Source organism: Rosa chinensis, chromosome 6 (assembly GCF_002994745.2).
Source record: "Rosa chinensis cultivar Old Blush chromosome 6, RchiOBHm-V2, whole genome shotgun sequence".
In the NCBI taxonomy this organism is placed as follows: Eukaryota; Viridiplantae; Streptophyta; class Magnoliopsida; order Rosales; family Rosaceae; genus Rosa; species Rosa chinensis.
The window spans coordinates 43579364-43603981 of NC_037093.1; the positions used below are offsets into that span (position 1 = coordinate 43579364).

Consider the following 24618-nt stretch of genomic DNA (forward strand, 5'->3'; position numbering starts at 1 on the left):
TAGCAGTGAAGCTTTCAAAAATCTTTATAAAAATTTACTGCTCTGTGATAAACATATAAAGTTCTAAATTTAAATTTAAGAATTACTCAAGACACTCACCTATATAATACCATATTTATTGACTTTTTCTAGTTCTATTTTAAAAAATTATTTTAAATCAAGGTTTATGTTCTGGCCTCAGGTTATTGCACTTTTGACAAACTTAAGCCATATATAAAGACGGATAAAAAGTTTGTATAATCCTACTAAGCTAAAACCATGGATTCAAAAACAAATAAATTTTAAAATCATAATTATCTTTCACTTCTATTTGTAAGAATTTAATTGAGCTAATATTTTGTGTTTAAAAAAAAAAAAAAAAAACTGAGGAACAAAAGCATCAAAGATGAAAGAAAATAGGGGCTAATCTGGAAAATCACTGTTGTACTATTCATTAAACAGTAAAAATCCCATTCTACTTTTGTATATGTATAAAAAATATGGACCCTCTTCCTTTTTATTTTGACACCAAACACCCAATTAGGGCTGCACATAGATTGGGTTGGATCGGTTTTGACTCTAAACCGTTTCTATACTAAAGTGAGCGGTTTAAGCATTTTGGACAACCGTTCATTTAAAAAAAAAAAAAAACTTTTAACCCGATCCAATCCAATCCAATTAAATATGGTTTGGTTCGGTCGGTTAGACGGTTTTAACCTATATTATATTAACATCCTATTTATGAAAAAAAATTCTAGTAAAATTCAATCTAAATAATAAAAATTATATTAAATAAGCATAATCTAAATTTAAAATACAATAATCAAATCCAAAACCAATATTCAAAAATCAAAATCTAGAATAGATTCAAAGTGATTAAGGCTTAGCTATAAATACTAGCTTAATAATTTAATGTGGTAGTATTAAAGGTTGGAGAATGAGAGATTGAGATATGTGATCCTCTCATTAATCGTAGCGATTATATATTAGACATCTAGGCCTTTGGGCATTGGATTCGATATGATAGTATATCATTTGAGAATAAAGTTATAATTGGATACTTAGAACTTACTTAGAATAACTGGATAAATGAATATATATAGATATATATATATATATATATATAAATTTAAAACTTTTTCTGATTACATTTCAAACATAATGGTCGGTTCGGGTTCCGCGGTTTAAGCAAAAGAAAAACCAAACCAACCCAATTCATAAATGGTTTGGTTCGGTATTGAACCAGCTTTCAATTTTTAAAGTTAAAAACCTTAACCAAACCATATTTACCAATCGGTTTTGATCGATTTGGCCGGTTTGTACTGTGTTTTGCACACCCCTACACCCAATTTTTCCCATATTTTTTTTTCTACACCTCCTCCTCCTCCTCCTCTTCCAACCTTACCAATAACTTGACAATGATATCTTTTTGAATAAGATTTGTGTCAGAAAGATTAGTATGGAGTATGTTAGGGGTTTAATATATCTTGTCAAACATTCAACTTCTCACCTCTCTCACCACCACGACGATGGCTACCACCTTCACTGCTTCTCTCTCTCCTTTTCTGTCATGGCTGCTAGGAATTTAGATCCTAATTTTTTCATCAGCATTTTGTAGAGGGGTAAAATTGAACTTAAAAATATTCAAAGAAATTGAGAGGTCCATATAATAGATTTGTAGGTATGATTAGAATCACCATTCTTTGATTACATGCCGTACAGTTTTATTTCACAGAAGGTGAAAGGAATTAAACCAGGCTTCAGCATTGCTAGCAGTGTCTACTGCTATGCACTTTGTACATCCTGCTACAAAATTATAAGTGGTAGTAATGCAGTGATTAATGAAAAGATTAATTATATATCTCAAAATTGCTGAGATTACTTTTTTAAGGAAATGGGCAGGAACTCACTCTAAGAACATAGAAAATCCATTGGGCCGTAAGTAGAGCACCATACGTGGATGTTGCATCCTTGATCATTCAAAGTAAACCAGCCGTTAATAGATGTTCATTAGTATAATTGCTAGGAACTCGGTTTTAAATTTACCATTCATGTATCAACACTCCATTGCAGTATCAATAAGTGCAGATTTCTGAAGCCCAAAGACTTGACTTTCACCAATTTACGAGCAGTTCATAGTCCATTGCAATATAATCCATTGAGTGTATAACCTTCCCATGAAAATGCTTTTGGGGCCTTGTGGGGTGGGAATTCGGGAATGTTTGGAACACACTGAGGCCCCGTTTGTTAGCCAGGAAATCAAATATGGAATATGAAATAGTTTCTCATTCCATTAAATCGCCATGTTTGGTTAAATCATAAGTCTGGAAGGGAAAGTAAAATAAATGAGTTGACCGGAGTTCAATTTCATAAAAGAGGCGGAATGAAATACCATGAAGTGTGATATTTCAATTTCTTCACTCAATGGAATTGAAAATTTACTTGTTTAACCTATCATAAAATCTGGTCAATTCTCTTATCTCTACTTATTCATTTTTAATATTCCATATTTAATTTGATTGGGCATTATTGGAAAATCATTAACAAACTAATTCTCTCAAACCATTTTCTAATCTCAAGTCTTGAATCCTTCCAAACACCACAAATGAAAATGCTAAATCAATTCCATTCCATCCTTGAAAGCAAAATTAGTACAATTCCTTTTCCCACTGTAACATTCCGGTCAACCAAACGGGGCCTGATTATGTGTGATCAAATATTGACAGTCGGGCAACATACTATAGTTAAACTGTAGATTATACCTTAGTTGAAAGATGATCATCTTCTACTATAAATTTCTTGAAAATACCAAATGGAACGATATTGTGTTATAACCTAACGAACAACTTAACTACAAAAGTACTATATCAATAGGGACACAGAATTTGCTAACGCAGTGTAAACCTCTCCACTGAGGAAACTTCACTGCGTGGCTTTTAACGTAGCCAACACGAAAGATCAATCCAATATGAATCAAATGAGTTTACAGTACACAAGTTGTGTTGTTCATAACATACACAATCACTTAGCAACAAATGCTAACTTGATTTACAACTGATCTAACATTTACTTGATTTTCAATCTATCAACTCTAATCAAATCACTGATCTTTCTTGTTCTCGATGTCTCACTGATCTTTGAGAATAATCTATGAAAGTACTGGACAACACAAGGCAAAGCATGAAACAAATAAAGAGAGTTTTCAGAAAAATGGTTTTTGACCGAGAACCAAGGTTCAAGAATGAACAAAAACTTTTTTATGCTACAGAAAAAAACCCTAAACATGTATTAGTTTCGAAGCCTTTTATATAAGAGGAAAACTCCCCCTCAAACAGATCTTTTCTTTTAAACACCAAATAAGATAGATATAGAAGGATATCAAAACTTATTTGTTCTTGCATGCAGAAAGTCTTTAATGCAAAAATGCACCAAATCAATTTAATAGACATGTAAATCAATTTAAAATATGTAACAAGATTTGGAATGAATATATTAAACTCAAGATCAGTGGAACAACTCTTCTTGAACGTATCTTCCTCTTTGTTCCCTTGAAGCTCCGGTTTCCTTGTGACAATGGGAAATCATGTATTGAATGGTAATTACCCAATATACTTACAAACTCCCCCTTTGGGCATTCCCATTCAACACATGATTTTTCATCTTTTTGTCCTGCATGTTAGTTTTCACAGATAAACAATAATCACTAACAAAGAGGGCTACTTGGATTAAGGAATCAGTTTCCATCCTTTTCCAGATCCAAGTAACTAATACAATTATCACATAATAATAATAATCATCCAAAAATAAGCATCCCAAATAGTTTGTGCTTATGCACTTACAAATTCAAAACCAAAAATAAATATTGTTCATGAAGAATTTAAAGACAGAAACGGGAAAAGACGAAGATGAAAAGATGGAAATTAATTCTCCCCCTTTGAATGGGAAGGAACATCAAACTCCTCCAGCATTTTGGTCACGGTGTCCTGAAAGTCCTCGGTGTCCATTGAACCTTTGCTGTCTGCTTGATCATCGTCCTCTGGTACTGGCATGGACGGACCAGGAGCGTCAAACCCGGGAGGGTGGTGCTGCATGTTTCGGATTTCCTTGAGAACTTCCCTGAGAGTATGGTTGGTGCGAACGAGGAGAGAGTGCATGTCATCCATGTCGGTGGTGAGACTTGCAACCCGCCAATCAGTGACTAGAATGAGATCGCGAAGACTCTCAAGAGAAACAACAGAAGATGCACTAGAAGGAGATGTACGAAGAGAAGGACTTCTGCTTCGTTCTCGTTGCATGCCGGGATGAAGAACTCCGGCTCGGGCTGCGGCCTGGCACCCCTCCTCTGGAGGAGGAAGGCGCCGATGGCCTCGGCGGCGAGGAGTGATCTTTGTGCGAACCATGGTGAGAGGAAAGGAAGGGAGAGAAACTGCACACTAAGACAATGCAGAGTGAAATCCGAAAGAGATAGAGATATATAGATCGATCGAACCAGTAGGTTAGGGAAAATCAAGAGACCCATCGGTCAGAGATAGCGTCCAAAAGGAAGAAAATTTATTGCAGGTTATAATTCTGAGAATCACGCATGCAAGTAAAATCTCCCCCTCACGTTATGCTTAACCAGTAAGGAAAGGGAATTCAAACAGATGGCAATCCAGAATAGATATCAAGAGAACCATGGATTCTCATAATCTTCAATTATAGCACACAATATATTTTGCTACAGAGTATCCAAGCAATTAATGCATTTGTCATAATGAGAAGAGAAAAATATAGCATAGTTGAAGCACAGAGAGCACAAATCATGTAGTGAACAGAACATAGGTCAGAACAGCAGGCATAATGTATTCTATCAACAAATGAATGAGTACTCATAGTCAGACCTTAGGAAGAAAACTTGTGATTAAAGTGAGTGTAACCAGTATATGGGGCTTAGAAACAAGTTTAGTGAAGGAGAGAATTAGTGAAGTAAGAGAACTAAACATGTGAACTGAGCTCAATAAATCTCCTTAGAAGGAGTGGAAAACATTGTTCCCAAGCACGTAATGGATTGGAGTCATAGACCATTTTTATTTTGTGACACTTAGAACTCAGGTAACAAGACTCTTCTCAGCAACTCCCAGAACAGATGTTCTTAGGGTACTAAACATAACAAGGATGCTCCAAGGAGAGAGTCTCGAGTAGTTGTCTGCTTTATTTTATTTTTCGTGCACAGATCACTCACCAACTCGTTTCTTGCAAGCCTTAGAAAGTTCACCACAACTAAGGCCTGATTACTAGGAGGGATGGGATAGAATTATCCATTCTCGTTTCTTACAAATCCTAGAAAGTTCACCACAACTAGGACCTGATTACTTTGAGAAGATGGAATGAATCATTTGAGCAGTTTTTTAATTAGTTCTCCTATTTCACTGAGTCTCTTAGACAATAAACAAGGAGCATGCCACCACATAGGCTATAAGTGAAGGTGCAACGGAGAATTAACTGGCTAAGATACGAACCATGAGTACACAATATTTGTCCAGAATAAGACATGACAATAGTGTCCAGAGAAAATGTACAAGTCACTAATGACAGTGGTCAAAGCACACTAAGATCATAATGTTCTCTCTCAACAGTGGACACACATTAGAGTGTCTCAATACTTAGAGCATATCCCCAAAGCATTTCTTAACATTTCAAACCTAGCAGTGTCAAGAGGGTTAGTGAATAAATCAGCAAGTTGACTCTCAGTGGGCACAAAGCTTAACTCAAGTATATTTTGTTCAACCAAATCTCGAATAAAGTGATAGCGCAGATCAATGTGTTTTGTTCGAGAGTGTTGAACAGGATTTTTGGTGATATTGATAGCACTGGTATTATCACAAAAAAATAGACAACTTACCTTGAGTGATGCCGTAATCATGAAGCATTTGCTTCATCCAAAGCATTTGTGTGCAGCAACTTCCAGCTGCGACATATTCAGCTTCAGCAGTAGACAAAGAAATGCAGTTTTGTTTTTTGTTGTGCCAAGCAACAAGATTATTCCCAATGAAGAAACAACCTCCTGAAGTGCTTTTTCTATCTTTCAGGTTTCCACCCCAATCAGCATCAGAATAGCCTGCAATTTCTACGTTAGTGTCAAAGGTATAGAAAATGCCGCAGTTAATTGTACCTGAGATGTATCGGATGATCCTTTTGACAGCTTCTAAATGTGATTCTTTGGGATTTGCTTGAAATCGAGCACACACTCCCACACTGTATGAAATATCAGGTCGACTGGCAGTTAGATACAGTAAGCTGCCAATCATGCTTCTATAGAGAGTGGAGTCGATTGATTTTCCATTCAGATCCTCGCTCAGTTTTGTAGTGGTGCTCATGGGATTTGTAACCACTTTCTTGGATTCAACTCCAAACTTCTTGACGAGATTCTCAGCATATTTGGTTTGAGTGAGAAAAATACCTGCATCAAGTTGCTTCACTTGCAGTCCAAGGAAAAAGGTTAGCTCACCACACATGCTCATTTCAAATTCACTCTCCATGACCGATTGAAATTCACTGACAAGATACTTAGACGTAGAGCCAAAGATAATGTCATCAACATACACCTGAGCTATGATAAGATCATTTTTCACATGTTTTATAAAGAATGTTTTATCAATTGATCCTCTCGTGTACCCTTTTTCCACCAGATGGGTGGAGAGTCTTTCATACCAAGCTCGTGGAGCTTGATTTAAACCATAAAGGGCTTTCTTGAGTCTATAAACATGATTTAGATTATATGGATCTTTGAAACCTTGAGGTTGTTCCACATAGACTTCTTCCTGCAACACACCATTCAGAAAGGCAGTTTTGACATCCATTTGAAACAGTTTGATTCTTAGGTGACAAGCAACAGACAAAAGCAATCTCACTGATTCTAATCTTCCAACAGGGGCAAAAGTTTCATCAAAGTCGAGACCTTCAATCTGTGAATAACCTTGTGCTACTAGTCTAGCTTTGTTTCTGATTACATTGCCTTTCTCATCACTTTTATTTTTGAATATCCACTTAGTGCCTATTACATTACAGTCTCTAGGTCTTGGTACCAAGTACCACACATCATTCCTAGTGAATTGATTTAATTCTTCCTGCATGGCACTAATCCAATCATCATCTAGTAGGGCTTCCTTGATATTCTTTGGTTCAATTAGGGAAACAAACCCACACAGAGATATGACATTCATAGCTATTTGATTTTCTATAATGAAACAAAGTAAAGCATTACCTCGACTTACCTCATCTACACTTACTTGTGGAGCAGTTTGGCTTCTGGTTTTGAGACCATCTGAGATTTGTCTAAGAATGTCTTGACGTGAATGATCCTTTTGGACTTGCTTGAACCCTCTTTTTGCTTGAGGAACTGGCTCGAAGATGTTGTCAGCATTCTCTCTCTGTTCATCAGTAGTTGATGTGTCTTCTGGTTCTGGTCTGCGAGTGGGTGATGTTTCTGCAAAGGTTTCCTCCTGTCTAATGTAGGAATCATCAATAGACACATTAATAGATTCCATGACAATCCTGGTTCTTTTGTTATAGACTCTATATGCCCGACTATTTGTAGAATATCCGAGGAAGATACCATCATCGCTTCGAGCATCAAATTTTCCGAGTTGTTCTCGATCTCTTAATATGTAGCAGGGGCTTCCAAACACACGAAGGTGGTGTATGTTTGGTTTCTTACCTTTCCACAACTCATAAGCTGTTTGGTCAGTTCCAGGTCTCAAGAAAACTCTATTGATGGTGTAACATGCAGTACTAATAGCCTCAGCCCAAAAGTTCGAGCTTAGACCAGCAGAATGCAGCATTACCCTTGCCATGTCTAACAGCACTCTATTTTTTCGCTCAACTATTCCATTTTGTTGTGGAGTGATCGGGGCTGAAAACTCATGGGAAACACCTGACTCATGAAAGTAGTTAGCAAAAGCAATATTTTTAAACTCAGTTCCATTATCTGACCTTACTCTTACTAAACTCATGTTCGTGGACTGTTTTTTAATTTTTATTCTTTGGTTTAATCCCTTGAATGATTCAAAGGTTTCAGCTTTGTCTCTTAGGAAATTAACCCAAGTGTACCTGGAGAAGTCATCAACGATCATAAGTATGTATTTCTTACCTCCAATGCTTTCTGTTTGAGCTGGTCCCATAAGATCCATATGCAACAGTTCCAAAACTCTTGTGGTAGTGGCAGCGTTTATTGTTTTATGAGGAGATCTGGCTTGCTTACCAATTTTGCATTCTCCACATATCTTGTCGGTCCTACCTCTTAGTGCTGGTAGACCTCTGACACACTGCTTAGTGGATAATTTGAGTAGATCCTGATAGTTTACATGCCCCAGTCTTCTGTGCCATATTTCAAAGGTTTCTTCGACAGATCTCACAGTCAAGCAATCCTGTATATTTAGAGATTCATTAGATTGAATGTGATAACAGTTATCTGAAGATCTCTTACCTCTCATAATATTTTCTCCCTTGTTATCAAGAATCACACATCTTTGCTTATTGAACCACACATCCTCATAATCATCAGCCAAGTGACTGACACTTATTAGATTGGCAGTTAAACCCTCTACATACAAGACATTTTTTAGATTAGGAATTCCTGGAGTATTGACTGTTCCTCGAGCAAGTATTTTTGCCTTTCTCCCATCACCAAAGGTAACTGAACCCGTAGTGCTTTCATCTTCGAATGAGATAAACCAAGCTTTATCTCCAGTCATGTGTCTGGAGCAACCACTGTCCACATACCAAAAATCTTTTCGCTTGTCTGCCAAGGCCGTGAGTGCTACTAGGCAAGTTGCTTCAATGTATGCTGAGGAATTATCTGTACTTACACTTGTCATGAGACAGACATCATTAATAGAGTCAGTAGAATCAGAGTGATTAGAATGATGTTTATTTAAGTCCTTTCTAATCCAGACAGGTTTACTTCTATTTTGCATGTTTGCATTAGTAATCAAACTAGCCAATTTGTTGATAAGCTCTTTCTGCTCTTTAAGCTCACAATGTAAAGATTTTACAGATAGCTTTTCCTCATCAGATGGAATTGACTTAAGTCTCTCATTGCATCTTGGTCTAATGTGTCCTAACTTGCCACAGTAATGACATGTAGGAATAAAAGACTTAAAAGTCGCATACCTGTTATGACTAGTAGGAGGGAAATCTGCCACTAAATTTTTTAACACTCAGACGACGGAAAGTACTTAATTCTGTTGTCCAATGTAGTTTTGATAAAAAATTTATCACTTTGTTGACATTCACACAACAGAATATCCCTAATACCGTTGTGCAATCGAGCTTACTTAAACACACAACAGATGATTTCTGTTCTGTTGTGTGATTAGTGTTGTGTGGTTAACTTTTTGTAGTAGTGTCAGATGAAGAATCTGAACCTGATTAGCATGCCCTTTGGGAACGATACAATGATATGGTACTTTCCTGGATTCTTAACTCTTTGGAACTAGACTTGTCTGATTCCGTTCTCTCATGCAACACTCCTCGCACTATTTGGGAGGATCTTCGTGAGAGAATCTCACTTGGGAATGCTCCACACATATTTCAGATTCAATGAGATATATACAGGATCAAACAAGGTCAGATGTCAATTTCTACGTACTATACAAAGTTGAAGGGATTATGGGATGAGCTCTGTACCTATAGCTCAGCTTCATGTACTTGTGCTCAAAGTGATCGCACTAAATTGATGCAATTTCTCATGGGACTCAATGAGACACATTCAGGTATGCGTGGACAAATATTATTGATGAATCCCTTACCTTCTGTTCGTCAGGCATATGCTTAAGTTAAACAGGAAGAAAAGCAGCATGAGTTAGGCTCTTCTGCTATGCCATCGAATATGGCAGCTATGATGGTGCGCGGTAGTGACAACAATTGGAGGTCAAAGACAAGAAATCCAGGAAATCAAAACAAAGAGCCTTTTGAATGTACCTATTATGGGGGAGAATATCATAGGGAGGCAACATGTTGGAAGAAGAATGGATACTCTCCCGGGCATCCCAAACACAAGAATGTAGATGAAGATTGAAACTCAGAGGCTAAAGGCAATAAAACTCAGAGTTCTTTCCAAGGAAATTACAGCAAGAAATCTAGCAATTACGGCAACCGAACCAAGACATATGCTTCTGCCAATTCCGTGGATGCAAGTGATCATGTTCCTAGCTTTCAAGAACTCCAAGGTGTGCTGCCAAACCCCATTGAATCACAATATGTTCAAGTAATTGTAGCAATGAATCCCAAAGAAACTATTCCTCAAGCCAATGCAGCCTCGGCATCACTTTCTGAATTTTGTGAAGGTTTGTCTTTAGTTGCTCCTAATCGCTAGATCATTGACAGCGGGGCAACTCATCACATAACTTCATCTCCACAATCTTTAACCACTATTGATTCATATTCTTCCATGCCACCAGTTTGTTTGCTTAGTGGGGACAGAGAAAGTATTACTATGAGTGGTGCCATACAATTCACAAATTCATTTAGCATAAACAATGTTCTATGTGTACCAAGTTTCAAAGTTGATCTTTTATCTGTTGGTAAGACAATTGATGACATGAGTTGTTTGGTGACATTTTTTCCGTCTTGGTGTGTTTTGCAGGACTTGGTTACGAGGACGATGATTGGTGTGGGTAAGCGATGTGGTGACCTATACTATCTGGTGGTGTTGGCTTCCATTCCTCCATCTAACCACTTTGCTTGCAATTTAACCATCTCTTCCAACCTATGCCATCGACGCCTCGGCCACCCTTCCTCTTCACGTTTACAATATTTAGCAAATAATAATCTTCATTTCAAGTTTGATTCTAGTCATCAATGTGATGTTTGTCCGTTGGCGAAACAAACTTGTCAACCTTTTTCGCTTAGTTCAATCTCAACTACCAAGATTTTTTCCCTTATTCACTGTGACATTTAGGGTCGATATAAGACTCCCTCTCATTCTGGTGCATATTATTTTTTAACTATCGTTGATGATTTTTTTTCTTGAGCAGGGTGTAATTTTTCAACGATCTTGTGTCTATACACCTCAACAAAACGGTGTTGTTGAATGAAAACATCGACATATCCTTGAAATAGCTCGTGCCCTTCGTTTTCAATCACATCTCCCTATTTCTTTTTGGGGTGAATTCGTCCTTACAGTTGTTTACAACATTAACCATCTTCCCACTTTGTTGTTAAACAAGAAAACACCATTTGAGGTACTTTACGGAAAACTCCCTAATTATTCTCGTATGAGGGTCTTTGGCTGTATTTCCTTTGCTACCTCCGTCAATCCATCTTCCAAATTTGATCCTCAAGTTCATAAATGTATCTTTATTAGTTATCCCATGGGGCAGAAAGCCTACAAATTGTATGACATTGAAACTAGGAAAATATTCACAAACCGGGATATCATATTTATGGAAGATACTTTCCATCACTCACCACAAAAGGCACCACATTCAGAATCCAGCCCACCGGCCCAATCCATACCCATTACTGTTGTACCCGATCCATTCTCATTCTCCAACACCACATATGCCAAACAACGATCTCCCTGCACCTGTTTCTTCTTCCAACGCCGACGCTGATGCAGCTATCGAATCCGACAACGCGCCTCTTCCTCCTGTCAGTTTGGATGTCATTCCTGCCCCAAATCCAATTGAACCCATTGCTCATCCCCTCCGTCGCTCCCAACGTACGCCTCAAGGACTACGTCTGCTCATAGGTGATGCTGCTTCCACAATCCCAATCATCGTCCTCACCAAGTTCCACATCAGGTACGAGATATCCCCTTCATCAATTCTTGTCTTACCATAGATATTCACCTACACATCTTGCTTATGTTGCCAATATCAGTTAGGCGGTGGAGACCTCCTCTTATGAAATTGCTACCTCTGACCCAAAATGGTAGCAGGCTATGACTTCTGAATTGCAGGCTCTCATTGATAACAATACATAGACTTTTATCTCTTTACTTCCTAGCAAGCCCTATAGGATGCAAATGGGTTTACTGCATTATGTATCATGCTGATGGATCTGTTGAGCACTATAAAGTGCATCTTGTGGCCAAAGGTTTCACCCAAACAGCCGGCATTGACTATCATGACACTTTTTCCCCAATCGCAAAATTGGTAACTGTTCGTTGTCTCCTTGCTACTGTTGCTAGTTTCGGTTGGTCTTTACATCAATTGGATGTTAATAATGCTTTCCTTAATGGAGATTTGCATGAAGAAATATATATGTCCCCTCCTCCTAGTCTCTGGCGATAGGGGGAGAACCTTGTATGTCTCCTCAACAAATCCTTGTACGGATTAAAACAGCCGTCTCAACAGTGGTTTTCAAATTCACTACGGCCATTATTCGTGTGGGGTTTACACAATCCAAAGTAGATTATTCATTGTTTATTCGTAAAGATGGTGGTTCTTTCACTGCTCTTTTGATATATGTGGACGATATTATGATTACAGGAAATTGCACAAAATCTATACATGCTCTCAAGCAGTTCCTCCATGCACAGTTTTGTATCAAGGACCTTGGAGAGTTGAAGTTTTTTTTGGGCATTGAGATAGCATGTTCAAAGAAGGGAATTTACTTATCTCAAAGAAAGTACGCACTAGAAATTATAAAGGATAGTGGCTACTTGGGAGCTAAACCAGTCGAGTTTCCTATGGAGTAGTGCAAACTTTCGAACAAGGGTTAGCCGCTAAGAGATCCAGTAGCGTATCAGCGTCTGGTAGGCCGATTGATTTATCTGACGATCACCAAACCAGACATTACATACTCAGTGCATGTCCTAAGCCACTTTATGCATGAACCATGCCAACAACATACGGCGGCTGCCCTCAGAGTTGTACAGTACTTGAAATCTTCTCTAGGTCAAGGTTTACTATTGCACTCTAATAGTTCATTAAATTTAAGAGCTTTTTGCGATTCCGATTGGGCGGATTATTCCATGTTCTTGGACAATTCTTTAATTTAATGGAGAACAAAGAGACAAAAGACCGTGTCATTGTCAAGTGCAGAAGCGGAATACAAGGCCATGGCAGGTACTTGTCGTGAACTCACTTGGTTATGTTACTTATTAGCGGATTTGCATTTGCCTGTTTCTATGCCTGCCATTTTACATTGTGACAATCAAGTAGCGTTGCACATTGCCGCGAATCCGGTGTTTCATGAGAGAACTAGGCACATTGAAATGGACTGCCACTTTACTAGAGATAAAATTCTGGAAGGTAAAATTGTAACTAGGCATGTTGCTTCATCACAACAGATAGCTGATGTATTTACCAAGGGTTTGCGGAAAGAAAAATTCAAATCTCTATTGTGCAAGTTGGGAGTTATTGACATTCACTCTCCAACTTGAGGGGGAGTATTGGAAAGTATGCTTAATTTGGTTATGTATCAAGAAGGTTTGATAACCTAGAATTCTACCTTGATTGTAATATCATTTTGTTTTGATTGTATAGCTAGCATAGGTTGTTTTGCCTTTCTTGTTCTCCTAAACATAAGGAGTCTTCGTGTTGTACAAGAATACCACTTTGTATATATTTAGGGTTTTTGTCCATTTACCCCATTTCTAGATATTTGTTTCCCACTTACCCCATTAATTTTTTTAATTCCCTCCTACCCAAAACACTCTAAGGAGGTCTTCCCTAATACCACATTAAATTTTTTTTATATTTTATTACCAATTTACCCTCACCTTTGTTACTTAGATAGAGAGAGAGAGAGAGAGAGAAAAAAAATGGAAGAGAGAGAAACTATAGGGGACTTCGCCAAAGCCCGGTCATTGGCCGCCGGATTCCGGTTACCAGTAGCCTGAATCCGGCGAACTTTCCTCGAATTCCGGTTACCGGTCGCGGGAATCCGGCCAACTTTCGCCGCAATCTGGTCACCGACCGCCACCCACCAGACTTTTATGAAAACCTCACCGAAAAGGTTTGTTGCCCCCAATAGACATCTATTGCCCCCCAATATAGGGGTAATAGACCTCTATTGCTCCCCAATAGATGTCTATTGCCCCCCAATAGAACTTTCGGTCACTGGAATGAGAACTAATCTTCCTAAATTTAGACAAACAAAACTTTGATTAAAGAAACAAAAAGGAGATTATATTAATTCAAAACGTCTATTGCTCCCCAATAGAACTTTCGGTTGTCGGAATGGGAACTAATCTTCCTAAAATTAGACAAATAAAACTTTGATTAAAGAAAAAAAACGAAGAGATTATGTCAATTCAAAACGTCTATTGGAGGGCAATAGATGTCTATTGCCCCCCAATAGACATTCAAAACTTTTTTTTTCTTTCCTTCTGTCCCATTACTTAAAAAAAAAATAAAACAAAGAAACTGATTTGGGCACCCAGAGAAAAGCTCTGGGCACCCAATCGGAATTCAAGGAGTTCAACTGTGAGACGACGCCGCCGATCTTCTCACCACCACTAGTAAATTATGATCATCTCCAATCTCGGCATCCGTCTGCAAAGCTTCGCTCGTCTACCTGAAACGAGGTGATAGACCCAGTGGTTTCCGGGAACTGCTCTGAGATCAAGGAACATTCACAATCGGAGCCGCGGAGGTCTGCATGTCGATCTCAGATCGACTCCGGCGAAGGTGAGTGAATTGGAGCTGGGTCGGAAAAGCTCGTGCAGCGGATGTGGTTGCAAGAGCGGAAGGCAAAGGTGAGATCCGGGCCGAATGAGAATTGGCCGGTGCAGAAGCTCGATCTTGACCGCTATAATTGAACGAAGGCGAGGTGTTCGTGAGATTCAGCGAAGAAGATGGAGCTTGGGTGTCCTGAGCAATTGCCTGGGTATGGAGACTAGTCTGCTCTTCGTTGCGAATTGCCGGAGTTCGTCATGTCGTCTGCGATCGACGTCGCACCGGAGGGAGAGGGAGAGGGAGAGGGGGAGAGAGAGACCGGAGGTGGAGATCCAGGGGGAGAGAGAGAGAGAGAGAGAGAGAGAGAGAGAGAGAGAGAGAGAGAGAGAGAGAGAGAGAGAGAGAGAGAGAGAGATGAGAGACTGGTAGTGGCTTGTAATTCATTAATTAAGTTGTGGGCAAAATAGTCATTTTCCTTTAAATTGGGTTAGTAGGAATAAAAATCTGTTGTTGGGGTAAATGAGATAATTTTAGCCAATTCTGGTGCTTTTGGTCAAGATCCCATATATTTATGTTGATCAATGAATAGAAAAACGATTTTAACCAAATATCTTTCTTTAGTGAGGGACACACGAAAAAATCTCGACAGCATTTGTTTTTCAGGTGGGAAGATTACCAACGTATATTAAGTAGGGCTGGGCATCCAAAACCGAAATCCCGGTACCGTTTCGAAACCGTCCCGAAATCCACCGGTACGGGCCGGGATCAAAATCTGAAATTTACTATTTGGGCCCGTCCCGTCCCGTCCTGTAGAAACGGGCCCGGTACCGGTACTAGCCCAGTCGATCCCGGTTGATCCCGTCCCGTCCCGTTTAAATTAATTAAATTAAATATTTAATTATTTATATTAGTTGGTTGATTTTGATTGGGTAGTATATGTGAGAACACAGAGATTGACCACACCTGATCGAGGCATTTTGACCTAAACTTTTCGGCATAAGGCACTAGGCAGTAAGGCCCTAATTCAGTAACTCCCTTAGCCTCAACACTCGATTCTAACTTCTAAGCTCTCTTCTCCCTCCGCTCTCCAGATCTGCTTATCTTCTTCATCTAAATCCCAATCCCCCTCGATCAGTCGATCCCTCACTAACCCTAGTTCTAAGCTATCTTCGAAGACTCTCCACTCTCCAGATCTTCTTCTGTTCCTCTATCAGTCGATCCCCAATTGACTAACCCTAGTTCCCGATCTTCGAAGACTCTCTTCTCCAGATCTTCATCTGTTCCCGATCCCGAATTTCTTTCATACCTTGTTCCTCTGTTTCATCCCCCTCTATCAGTCGATCCCCAATTGACTAACCCTAGTTCTAAGCTCTCTTCTCCAGATCTTCATCTGTTTCCCGATCCCGATTTTCATCACAGGTTCGTCATACTTCACTTTCTCAATTCGATTCATTTCATTTTGGTCAGCTGTGTTTCACTGTTTTGTGACTATGTTAAAGCTTTGGTTCAGGTGAGGCATTGAGTGCCGGTCAGCTGTGTTTCACTATTTTGTTCCTCTGTTTCTCCATTAAAATCCGCAGTCACTTCTTCTTATCAAAGATTGTCTACTCCTGTACAGCTTGATTAGAGGTTTCAAGGTCGGCCATATTTCATTATTTCACACACTATTTGATTCATTTGTTTGTTGTTGGTCTGTCTTAATTCGTTTAACAAAGATATAATATGTTTGGATTGTTTGCATTCAACTCAAGGACCAAGTGTGTATACTGTATAGTTTAGTTTTTCATCTAAAATTAGTTTTTGCTCTCAATCTCTTAGTTTGTAACTTTGTTTATCCAACTATTAATCTATTATGAAACAAAAATACTAACCATAGCTGCTGATTCATACTTTATCTCCAGGTGTTGACCATTTGATTCAAACGTTCGATGGCTAGAGCAAAGAAGGTAGCTGCTCGGCCTCATCCAACAGCTTCGGGGCTTGAAGACTCTTCAACCGCAACTTCACCTTCTGCTCCTCGGGAAATTGAACTCTTCCTCCAGCAAGTTCAACCCAGCAAGCTCTTACGGGTTCAAACCAGCAAGTTCCTACTCCTGCAAGTGATGAAGCTCCTGCACAAGTTCCTACTACTGCAACTCAAAGTCAGAATTCTAATCCGGTTAGTACTTCAACAACTATTAAGCGTAGTTTTGTTTGGGAACACTTTAAGGAGTATGATAAGGTTGTCAAGGGAAAAGATGCTGAAGGGAATGATGTAGATATTGTTAAGAAACGAGCTTATTGTATTCACTGTCCTAGAGGAAAAATAGGCGATTTTGCAGCGGATAGTTCTAGAAATGGGACTTCGGGGATGATTAGGCATATTAATCAATTCTGCAGGTATTATCCCCAAATGTTAGTAAGAGTCAGAGGGTTCTTGTGGGAGATAAATCTCTAGGAAACAAACTTACTGCAGTAGCTTATGATCAAGATGACTATGTCGATGCGACAGTCGAAATGATTGTCATGGATGAGTTGCCTTTTAGCTTTGTTGAGAAAAAAGGTTTTAACCGGTTTTGTGGTAGAGTGTGCCCTTTGTTTAAAGTACCCTCTCGTAGGAAACTAGTTAGAAGGTTCCTATGCATATATGATGCACACAAAAAAGAACTATCCAAAATTATGAAGGAGTATAGAGTGTGTCTCACAACGGACACTTGGACTAGTGTCCAAAACATCAATTATATGGTGCTGACTGCCCATTTTATTGATGTTGATTGGAAGATGCACAAGAGGGTTATAAATTTTTGTGTTATCCAAAACCATCAAGGGGCAACCATAGGTAGACTTATAGAGTCTTGTTTGCCGCAGTGGGAGATTGAGAAGGTGTTGACCATAACTGTTGATAATGCATCTACAAATAAGTCGGCTTTAGAGTGGCTTAGATCAAAGATGAATAAGTGTTCATCTTACAAAACAGTTTTAGGTGGTAAATACATGCATGTGAGGTGCACAGCTCACATAACCAATTTGATAGTGGGACATGGCTTGAAGAGGCTGCAAAAGAGTGTTTTAGCCATTAGGAATGCTGTCAAGTATGTTAGGTCTTCACCTAATAGACTAGACAGCTTTAGGAAAGCTGTCGAGAAAGAAAAGCTTCCTCTTACAGGGCTGGTTTGTTTAGATGTCCCAACTAGGTGGAATTCAACTTATCTAATGTTGGAGGCAGCCTTGAAGTTTAAGAAGGCTTTTGCAAGGATGGAGGAAGATGATGATGAGCTTTATCTAGGTTATTTCAAGGAACCAGAGGAGGAATATGATGAGGAAGGCAATGTCGTTCCTAGTAAGAACAAAAGAAACAGAGTTGGGCCTCCGGAGGAACCAGATTGGGACAAGGCTGAGATTTTTGTTGATTTGCTTAGAGTATTTTATGATGTGACCCTTAGAGTTAGTGCAAGCTTGCATCCAACTGTGAATACAACATTCCATGATGTTGTTACCATGGAGAGAAACATAGAAAACCTCTTCATTGCACCCGAGATGGCAACTGGTTCCGACACTGAAAATGTATTAACTGATATGGCTGCAAATATGAGAAGCAAATTCTTGAAGTACTATGGTGGCTTTACAGACCTGAACCACTTGGTTATTGTTGGACTTGTGCTAGATGCAAGATTCAAGCTTAGGAATTATACACATTTTTTGAAGGAAGAGGGTATGGAAGATGTCGATGTGCAAAGTAGAACTAATGAGATTAGATCTTTGTTAATGGCGCTATATGATGAGGTACAACTCTTTTTATTTCAGTTTTTTGAATATTAGATTTTCTGATCTTATGAGTATTAATACTAATTTTATGTGTTTATGCATGTTCTTGCTTTTATAGTATGCACCGATCGTAGATGGTGGGAGACATATGCATAGACATCAAAGCCCTACAAGTTCAGGCAGCACAATCATGAGTAGAAGCAGCAATACGAGAGTTGGTGTGCGGGGTCAGTTGCTAAACTCTTGGAGAAAGGTGGTCCAAGAGAGTGAAGAGGCTGTAATGGCACATGAAGTTGATCAATATCTAAATGCTCCCCTCGAGTTTGTTGAGGAGGAGGAAGATGGCTTCGATATTTTGTGTTGGTGGAAGATAAATGGACCCAAGTTTCCCGTAGTGGCAGCAATAGCAAGAGATCTACTTGCTATTCAAACATCCACAGTTGCTTCGGAGTCTGCATTTAGCACTGGAGGGAGAGTTATTGATGCTTTTAGGAGTTCATTGACTCCTAAAACAGTGGAGGCTTTAATCTGCATGCAGAATTGGTTGTTGGGAGATGATATTGTTGCTCAAGATGTAGAGGAGCCTACAATTGAGAACACAGAGTTCTATGAGCAGGCTGAGAAAGGTACCTTGATCAGTTTCAAATGTTCAATTTTAATTTTTGTTTTCTGTTTTCTTACGTGTAGTTTCTCTATTACTGACTTTAAATGCTTACTTAGATCATGAGAGCACTGCCTCCAGCAGAAATACACGTTCAACAATCCCGAAAGCAAAGGGGAAGGGAAAGGCTGCAGTGGTAAATGTTGACTAATGAGTTTGTGAGGTTGTGAGACTGAGTGTGATGAACTGATGAAGGTTTTTTCAAATGTGTTTAATACTTCAAGACTTGTAGTTAACTAGTTTTTATCATGTAATGGTTTGTAGACTTTAAATTTCTTATTTCAGACTTTAATTTCTTGTTTAAGACCTGCTGGACTTTTTGTTGAATTCATGAATTGGTTTATGTGTTTATTCATTTATTGAACTTATTGTTGGTCTATTGAATTGGTTATTTGCTGTGTTGCACTTGCACATTGCATTTGTTTCCTGTCATAATCTGCAATTTGCATTACTGCATTACAGCCATTACTGCAATAGTGCAATCTACAATTTGCATTACTGCATTTGTTTTCTGTCATAATCTGCAATTTGCATTACTGCAATCTGCATTACTGCATTACAGCCATTACTGCATTTGTTTCCTGTCATAATCTGCAATTTGCATTACTGCATTACAGCCATTACTGCAATCTGCAATCTGTCATAATCTGCAATCTGCATTACTGCACTTTGAATTCATAATCTGCAAACTGCAATTTGCAGATTTGCACATATTGTATTAAAGAACTCAAGTGTGAAAAAAAAGAAAAAAGAATCGGGTATCCCGAATTGGGCCCGGGCCCGACCCGATCCCGATCGGTTTCGGTACCCTCGGTACTAACTTTGAAAAAACGTTGTCCCGTCCCGTCCAGAATAAAATTTCCGGTACCGGGTTCGGTACCAGTCAATAACCGGCCCGTCCCGGCCCGTGCCCAGCCCTAAATTATTAAGAGATAATACAAATTGATCTCCATACTCATTGATTCTTTGCGAGTGTTAACTATTTTAGGGGGAAACATAATCCATTGGGCCATAAGGCTCAAAAAGTTCAGCAAGAAGTCCCTTCTTCCTCCTTGGGGTTCCATCCCATGTCCTTGCACAATTGGTCATTGTACCATACATGAAGGGCATTTATGCATGATCTCCGGTAGTATTCTCCACCATATCGCTTCGCATATTCGTCCCATTTCTTCACATCCTTTTCCATTTCTTTTATGCTTGGTACCTTAAACGTGCCTCCAAGAAGCTCGGTTACCCATTTGCATCTCACCTCGGAGGTGTACAAGTTTGAGATACTCTCGGAGAATCCAATTACAGCTAGCTGTGGAATTCGTCCATTTATGCAATGCCTGAAAAAATTATATGTTGAGATATACAGTCCACCCTATAAAATGTTAGGTTTCCGACAAGAAAATGTTACCCTATATAACAATATCTATTGAAAAGTAAGAGCTAGTTAACCTGTAGAGGGGCAGTATTGCCTCTGGCGGTCCCATCATGTAGTCCTGAAATGTAGGAGATACAAAGATGTCTTTGAGCTTCTTCTCACCTCTAAACCTTGTAGCCAATATGACCAAATCCGTCTTCAGAGGCGAGACTTCCCCTTTGTTGGAGGTGAAAAATTCCGTAGAGGAGTTTGACCCAACAATTAATGCGGACTGGAGCGGGAGCTGACCTGGGAACAATCGAGAAGCCTCCCTCAAGCGTTGACCTGGAGTTTGACCGATGGCTCGAGGAGAAGGGAGGGTACTTGCAGAAAACCCTCCGATGCCTAAGTCAGTACATTTCTTAATTGTGGAGTAGAGATAGTCAGAATCAGATGGATTACCTGGACGTCGAGCCTCCTTTATATAGGTGATGACTTACTTTGGGAACAAGCCGCCATTATTTCTGGTTTGATGGCTGCATTTATTTACACACTTATAATGATAATTATTGCTGCACTAATAACAGTTAATCATTGCGTACTTATGACCGTCATTCATTGCATATTTATGACAGTCATTCATTGCGCACTTATTGCGCACTTATAATTATAATCATTGTGCGTAGTTATTGTCGTAATAATCGCCGCATTCATGACTGAAATTTAACGCCATACTAACTGCGGAGTTAATCGCCTTAATTGCATGCCTAGCAAAATTTGACCACGCCCACAATGCCCCCAAATTTTCTCTTTGGACACTCGTCCTAAGAGGAAATTTCCATTCTCTGGCTGCTTTAAATCTTGCCTCGAATATTTCCTCGAGCCCTGGCCGTCCCGATTCTTTCCTCGAGCTCTGGCCGCCCCGATTCTTTCCTCAGGCCCTGGCCGCCCCGATTCTTTCCTCGGGCCCTAGCCTTCCTAGCCGCCCCGAATCTTTCCTCGGGCCCTGGCCGCCCTGAATCTTTCCTCGGGCCCTGGCCTCCTCGATTCTTTCCTCGGGCCCTAGCCACCTCGATTCTTTCCTCAAGGCGAAGATTCATTTTCAGCATGAGACATGAAATTGCCCCCATTTCCCTTTGAATCTGATCAACAACATTTTATTCTCCTTGGCCACCGGCCATGGGTATTTACTTTGGCCACCAGCTTGACACATACATTTCAACAACTGACCACAAATATATTTCAAATATAAAAGGAAAAAGTCAGAATATGATTACTAAAGGAAAGAACGCTAGTCTACGTTACCCAGACTTTTGTCACTTCGAGGCTTGTATTCCATCACTCCCAGTCCTTAGTGACAGAAATGGAATCCCATCAGGGGCAGCTCCCGCCATCACTTTTTAGGGATAAGTGTTTCCCACAGACGGCGCCACTTGTTGGAGGTGAAAAATTCCGTAGAGGAGTTTGACCCAACAATTAATGCGGACTGGAGCGGGAGCTGACCTGGGAACAATCGAGAAGCCTCCCTCAAGCGTTGACCTGGAGTTTGACCGATGGCTCGAGGAGAAGGGAGGGTACTTGCAGAAAACCCTCCGATGCCTAAGTCAGTACATTTCTTAATTGTGGAGTAGAGATAGTCAGAATCAGATGGATTACCTGGACGTCGAGCCTCCTTTATATAGGTGATGACTTACTTTGGGAACAAGCCGCCATTATTTCTGCTTTGATGGCTGCATTTATTTACACACTTATAATGATAATTATTGCTGCACTAATAACAGTTAATCATTGCGTACTTATGACCGTCATTCATTGCATATTTATGACAGTCATTCATTGCGCACTTATTGCGCACTTATAATTATAATCATTGTGCGTAGTTATTGTCGTAATAATCGCCGCATTCATGACTGAAATTTAACGCCATACTAACTGCGGAGTTAATCGCCTTAATTGCATGCCTAGCAAAATTTGACCACGCCCACAATACTTCCCCTTCAACCAAATTCCTTCTTTGCAAAATCCGAAGTAGCTCGGAGATTTCTTGAGTATAATGCTTCCCTCTTGCACTCGGTCATAAAACTTTTCAGGCACTATAGCTATCACACAAGAACTAATATCTTGAAGGAATGTATGCTTAGGTACCATCCCATACTTGTATAATCCTAGCTTGTTATTTGCATCTGTTTCCACAAATTTTGAAAACTCCCATCTCTGTTCAATATATACATATACTTGCAGATTAATTAATAAACATCAATCTTTACAAATTGACTAGCTAGTATGAAAACTTGAACACAAGTTTACCAGTGGTGAAAGCAGTGTTGCAAGGAGACTAAGCAGGAAGCCTTCGCCTGGCTTATGAACCAAGAGCTCGGAGAAGCGATTGAAGTAGAGAAATGCAAGAGGCACACCCCATGGAAATAGGTCTGGAATATTCCAGTGTTCTTGTCTGTACAACAATGTGCATGGATTTTCTATCCCTGCACATTAAACAAACGTACTAAATAAGAACGAAGAAGAAAAGTCAAATACAAACTATGAGTAAATGATCACGTCTTTAATTACCATTAGCATTTGAACATTCCATTGCAATGTCCAGTGCAAATTTCTGAGACCCAACAACTGTTACTTGCTTTCCTGTCACGAATTTAGCAGCGCTTTCGTAATCCATGTTAGCATATTCCATCGAGTGTATAACCTTTCCATGGAATGCTTCCGGTCCCTTGTTCGGAGTGAATTCAGGAATGTTTGGAACATCGCTGAATCGCCCGATGCAGAGGATCACAAAGTCTACCAAATAAGTCTGTTTGTCAATAACTCAATTAGTATAACAATATTATAAACTGGCTGACAACATGCTTGACATAGAGAAAATCAAAATCTACAATTACATTTCACATATACCTCAGTGGAAAGGCTTTGCTTCTCTTCTACTATAACTTTCCATTTCCTTTCCGAGCTGAAGGGCTCCCCAGTGCCACCCCAGAGACTCCAAGATTGCATCTTATCCTGAGATGGACCTTCATACTCTATACCACACACTTTGGTATTGAATTTGATGTGCCTGATCAAGTCGAAATGGCGAGCATAAGATTGGACATATTCTAATACCTGATTCTGATTAGGATGGTCCTCTGTTACTGAAGATGGCCATGGAAAATCCGAGAATTGGTAGAATGCTTTAGGGGATTGGAGCTTTGTAGTCTCGATAGTCTTGGTCCATACGCCTCCAATAGTGCTAGTAGATTAGAAAACAATGGGACGAAAGCCCTTGGAAAGGGTGTACTTGCAGGCAAGAAGGCCACTGATCCCTGCTCCCACAACGGCTACCTGCTTCTCCATTAAGTCTGATAAAAGCTTTTGCTATTATCAGTCTTTGTATGCCTGTGCTTGCATATGTTAATGCTACATGTATTTATAAATGGGAGAAAGTGAATGTTTTGTTTTCGTTTCATTTTTTCTTTTCTTTCTGTTTGCCTAATAACGTTCGTTTTTGTTGATTGACTGATCCCCATGAATCCATGATCATTGTCTTATGTTTAATCCCACCAAAGTTAATAGACCAACATTTGAGTGTGACCTGGTTGTCTCAGTTTTTGAAAGTTTGACTAAGCTCCAGTGCTTAGTGCTTGGCAATTATAAATGCCTTTTTTATTTTAAATTTTTTATTTTATCAGCACAATTACAAAACTTCAAGGTAAGTTAACATTGTCTATTTTAGTGTGGCCGGCCAATTATTTATGTGGCGATTAAAAATAAAAAACTGATCATTCGGATTTGGCCTTGCGGAAAGAAAAGAAAAGAAAGCTTAAGCATAAAAAGAAGCTGATGATGCTCGTATAATACCAAAAACAGAACTCCAAAAAAGTGATGGCGTTGGACAGCCAAATAACATATATGTAAGCGATTACACCAATAAATATATGTATATATCTATGAAACCGATGATGATTTTTAAGTATCAGCCGCCGGTAAGCTAAATCCATTGTCCCTATAGGCCGGCCTATGTCTTATGCCTTTGAAGACGGCGAATTTTCGCCTCAATTAAATTAATTCAGACGAAAGATCAATATTTTGAGCTATTTTATTACAATCTCCAGGTTAGATTCGGCACGTCGAACCAAAAGAGTTGAACTTCCTCCGCAATAAGCCTTTTTGGTTGCGACAAGCTTTTTAGAATTATTGAGAATTATCGCCTTGAGCGTTAAGGGTTGAAACAGTCACCATTGGCACATTCAAACCCAACTGTTTTTTTGATCAGGTTAGTTGTTAGTAACTCA

General features: G+C 39.3%; 1 protein-coding gene and 1 pseudogene across 1 annotated transcript; one reads left to right on the top strand and one right to left on the bottom strand.

The window, feature by feature from the left end:
* Positions 1–15188: 15188 nt before the first annotated feature.
* LOC112174160 lies at positions 15189–23810 on the bottom strand (annotated as a pseudogene).
* On the top strand, positions 16514–18383 carry LOC112171388 (zinc finger BED domain-containing protein RICESLEEPER 2-like). Its single transcript, XM_024308582.1, has 3 exons — positions 16514–16684; positions 16795–16848; positions 16965–18383. Exons 1-3 carry the CDS (start codon positions 16514–16516, stop codon positions 18381–18383), a joined length of 1644 nt encoding a protein of 547 aa, XP_024164350.1.
* Positions 23811–24618: the final 808 nt, after the last annotated feature.

Bases quoted from the DNA above. Each gene is read 5' to 3' on its own strand.
- LOC112171388 (XM_024308582.1), top strand. From the start codon at position 16,514: ATGGCTAGAGCAAAGAAGGTAGCTGCTCGGCCTCATCCAACAGCTTCG. The intron at 16,685-16,794 runs GTGATGAAGCTC...GAACACTTTAAG, and splicing joins GCAAGTTCCTACTCCTGCAA to GAGTATGATAAGGTTGTCAA. The intron at 16,849-16,964 runs GTTAAGAAACGA...TCAATTCTGCAG, and splicing joins AAGGGAATGATGTAGATATT to GTATTATCCCCAAATGTTAG.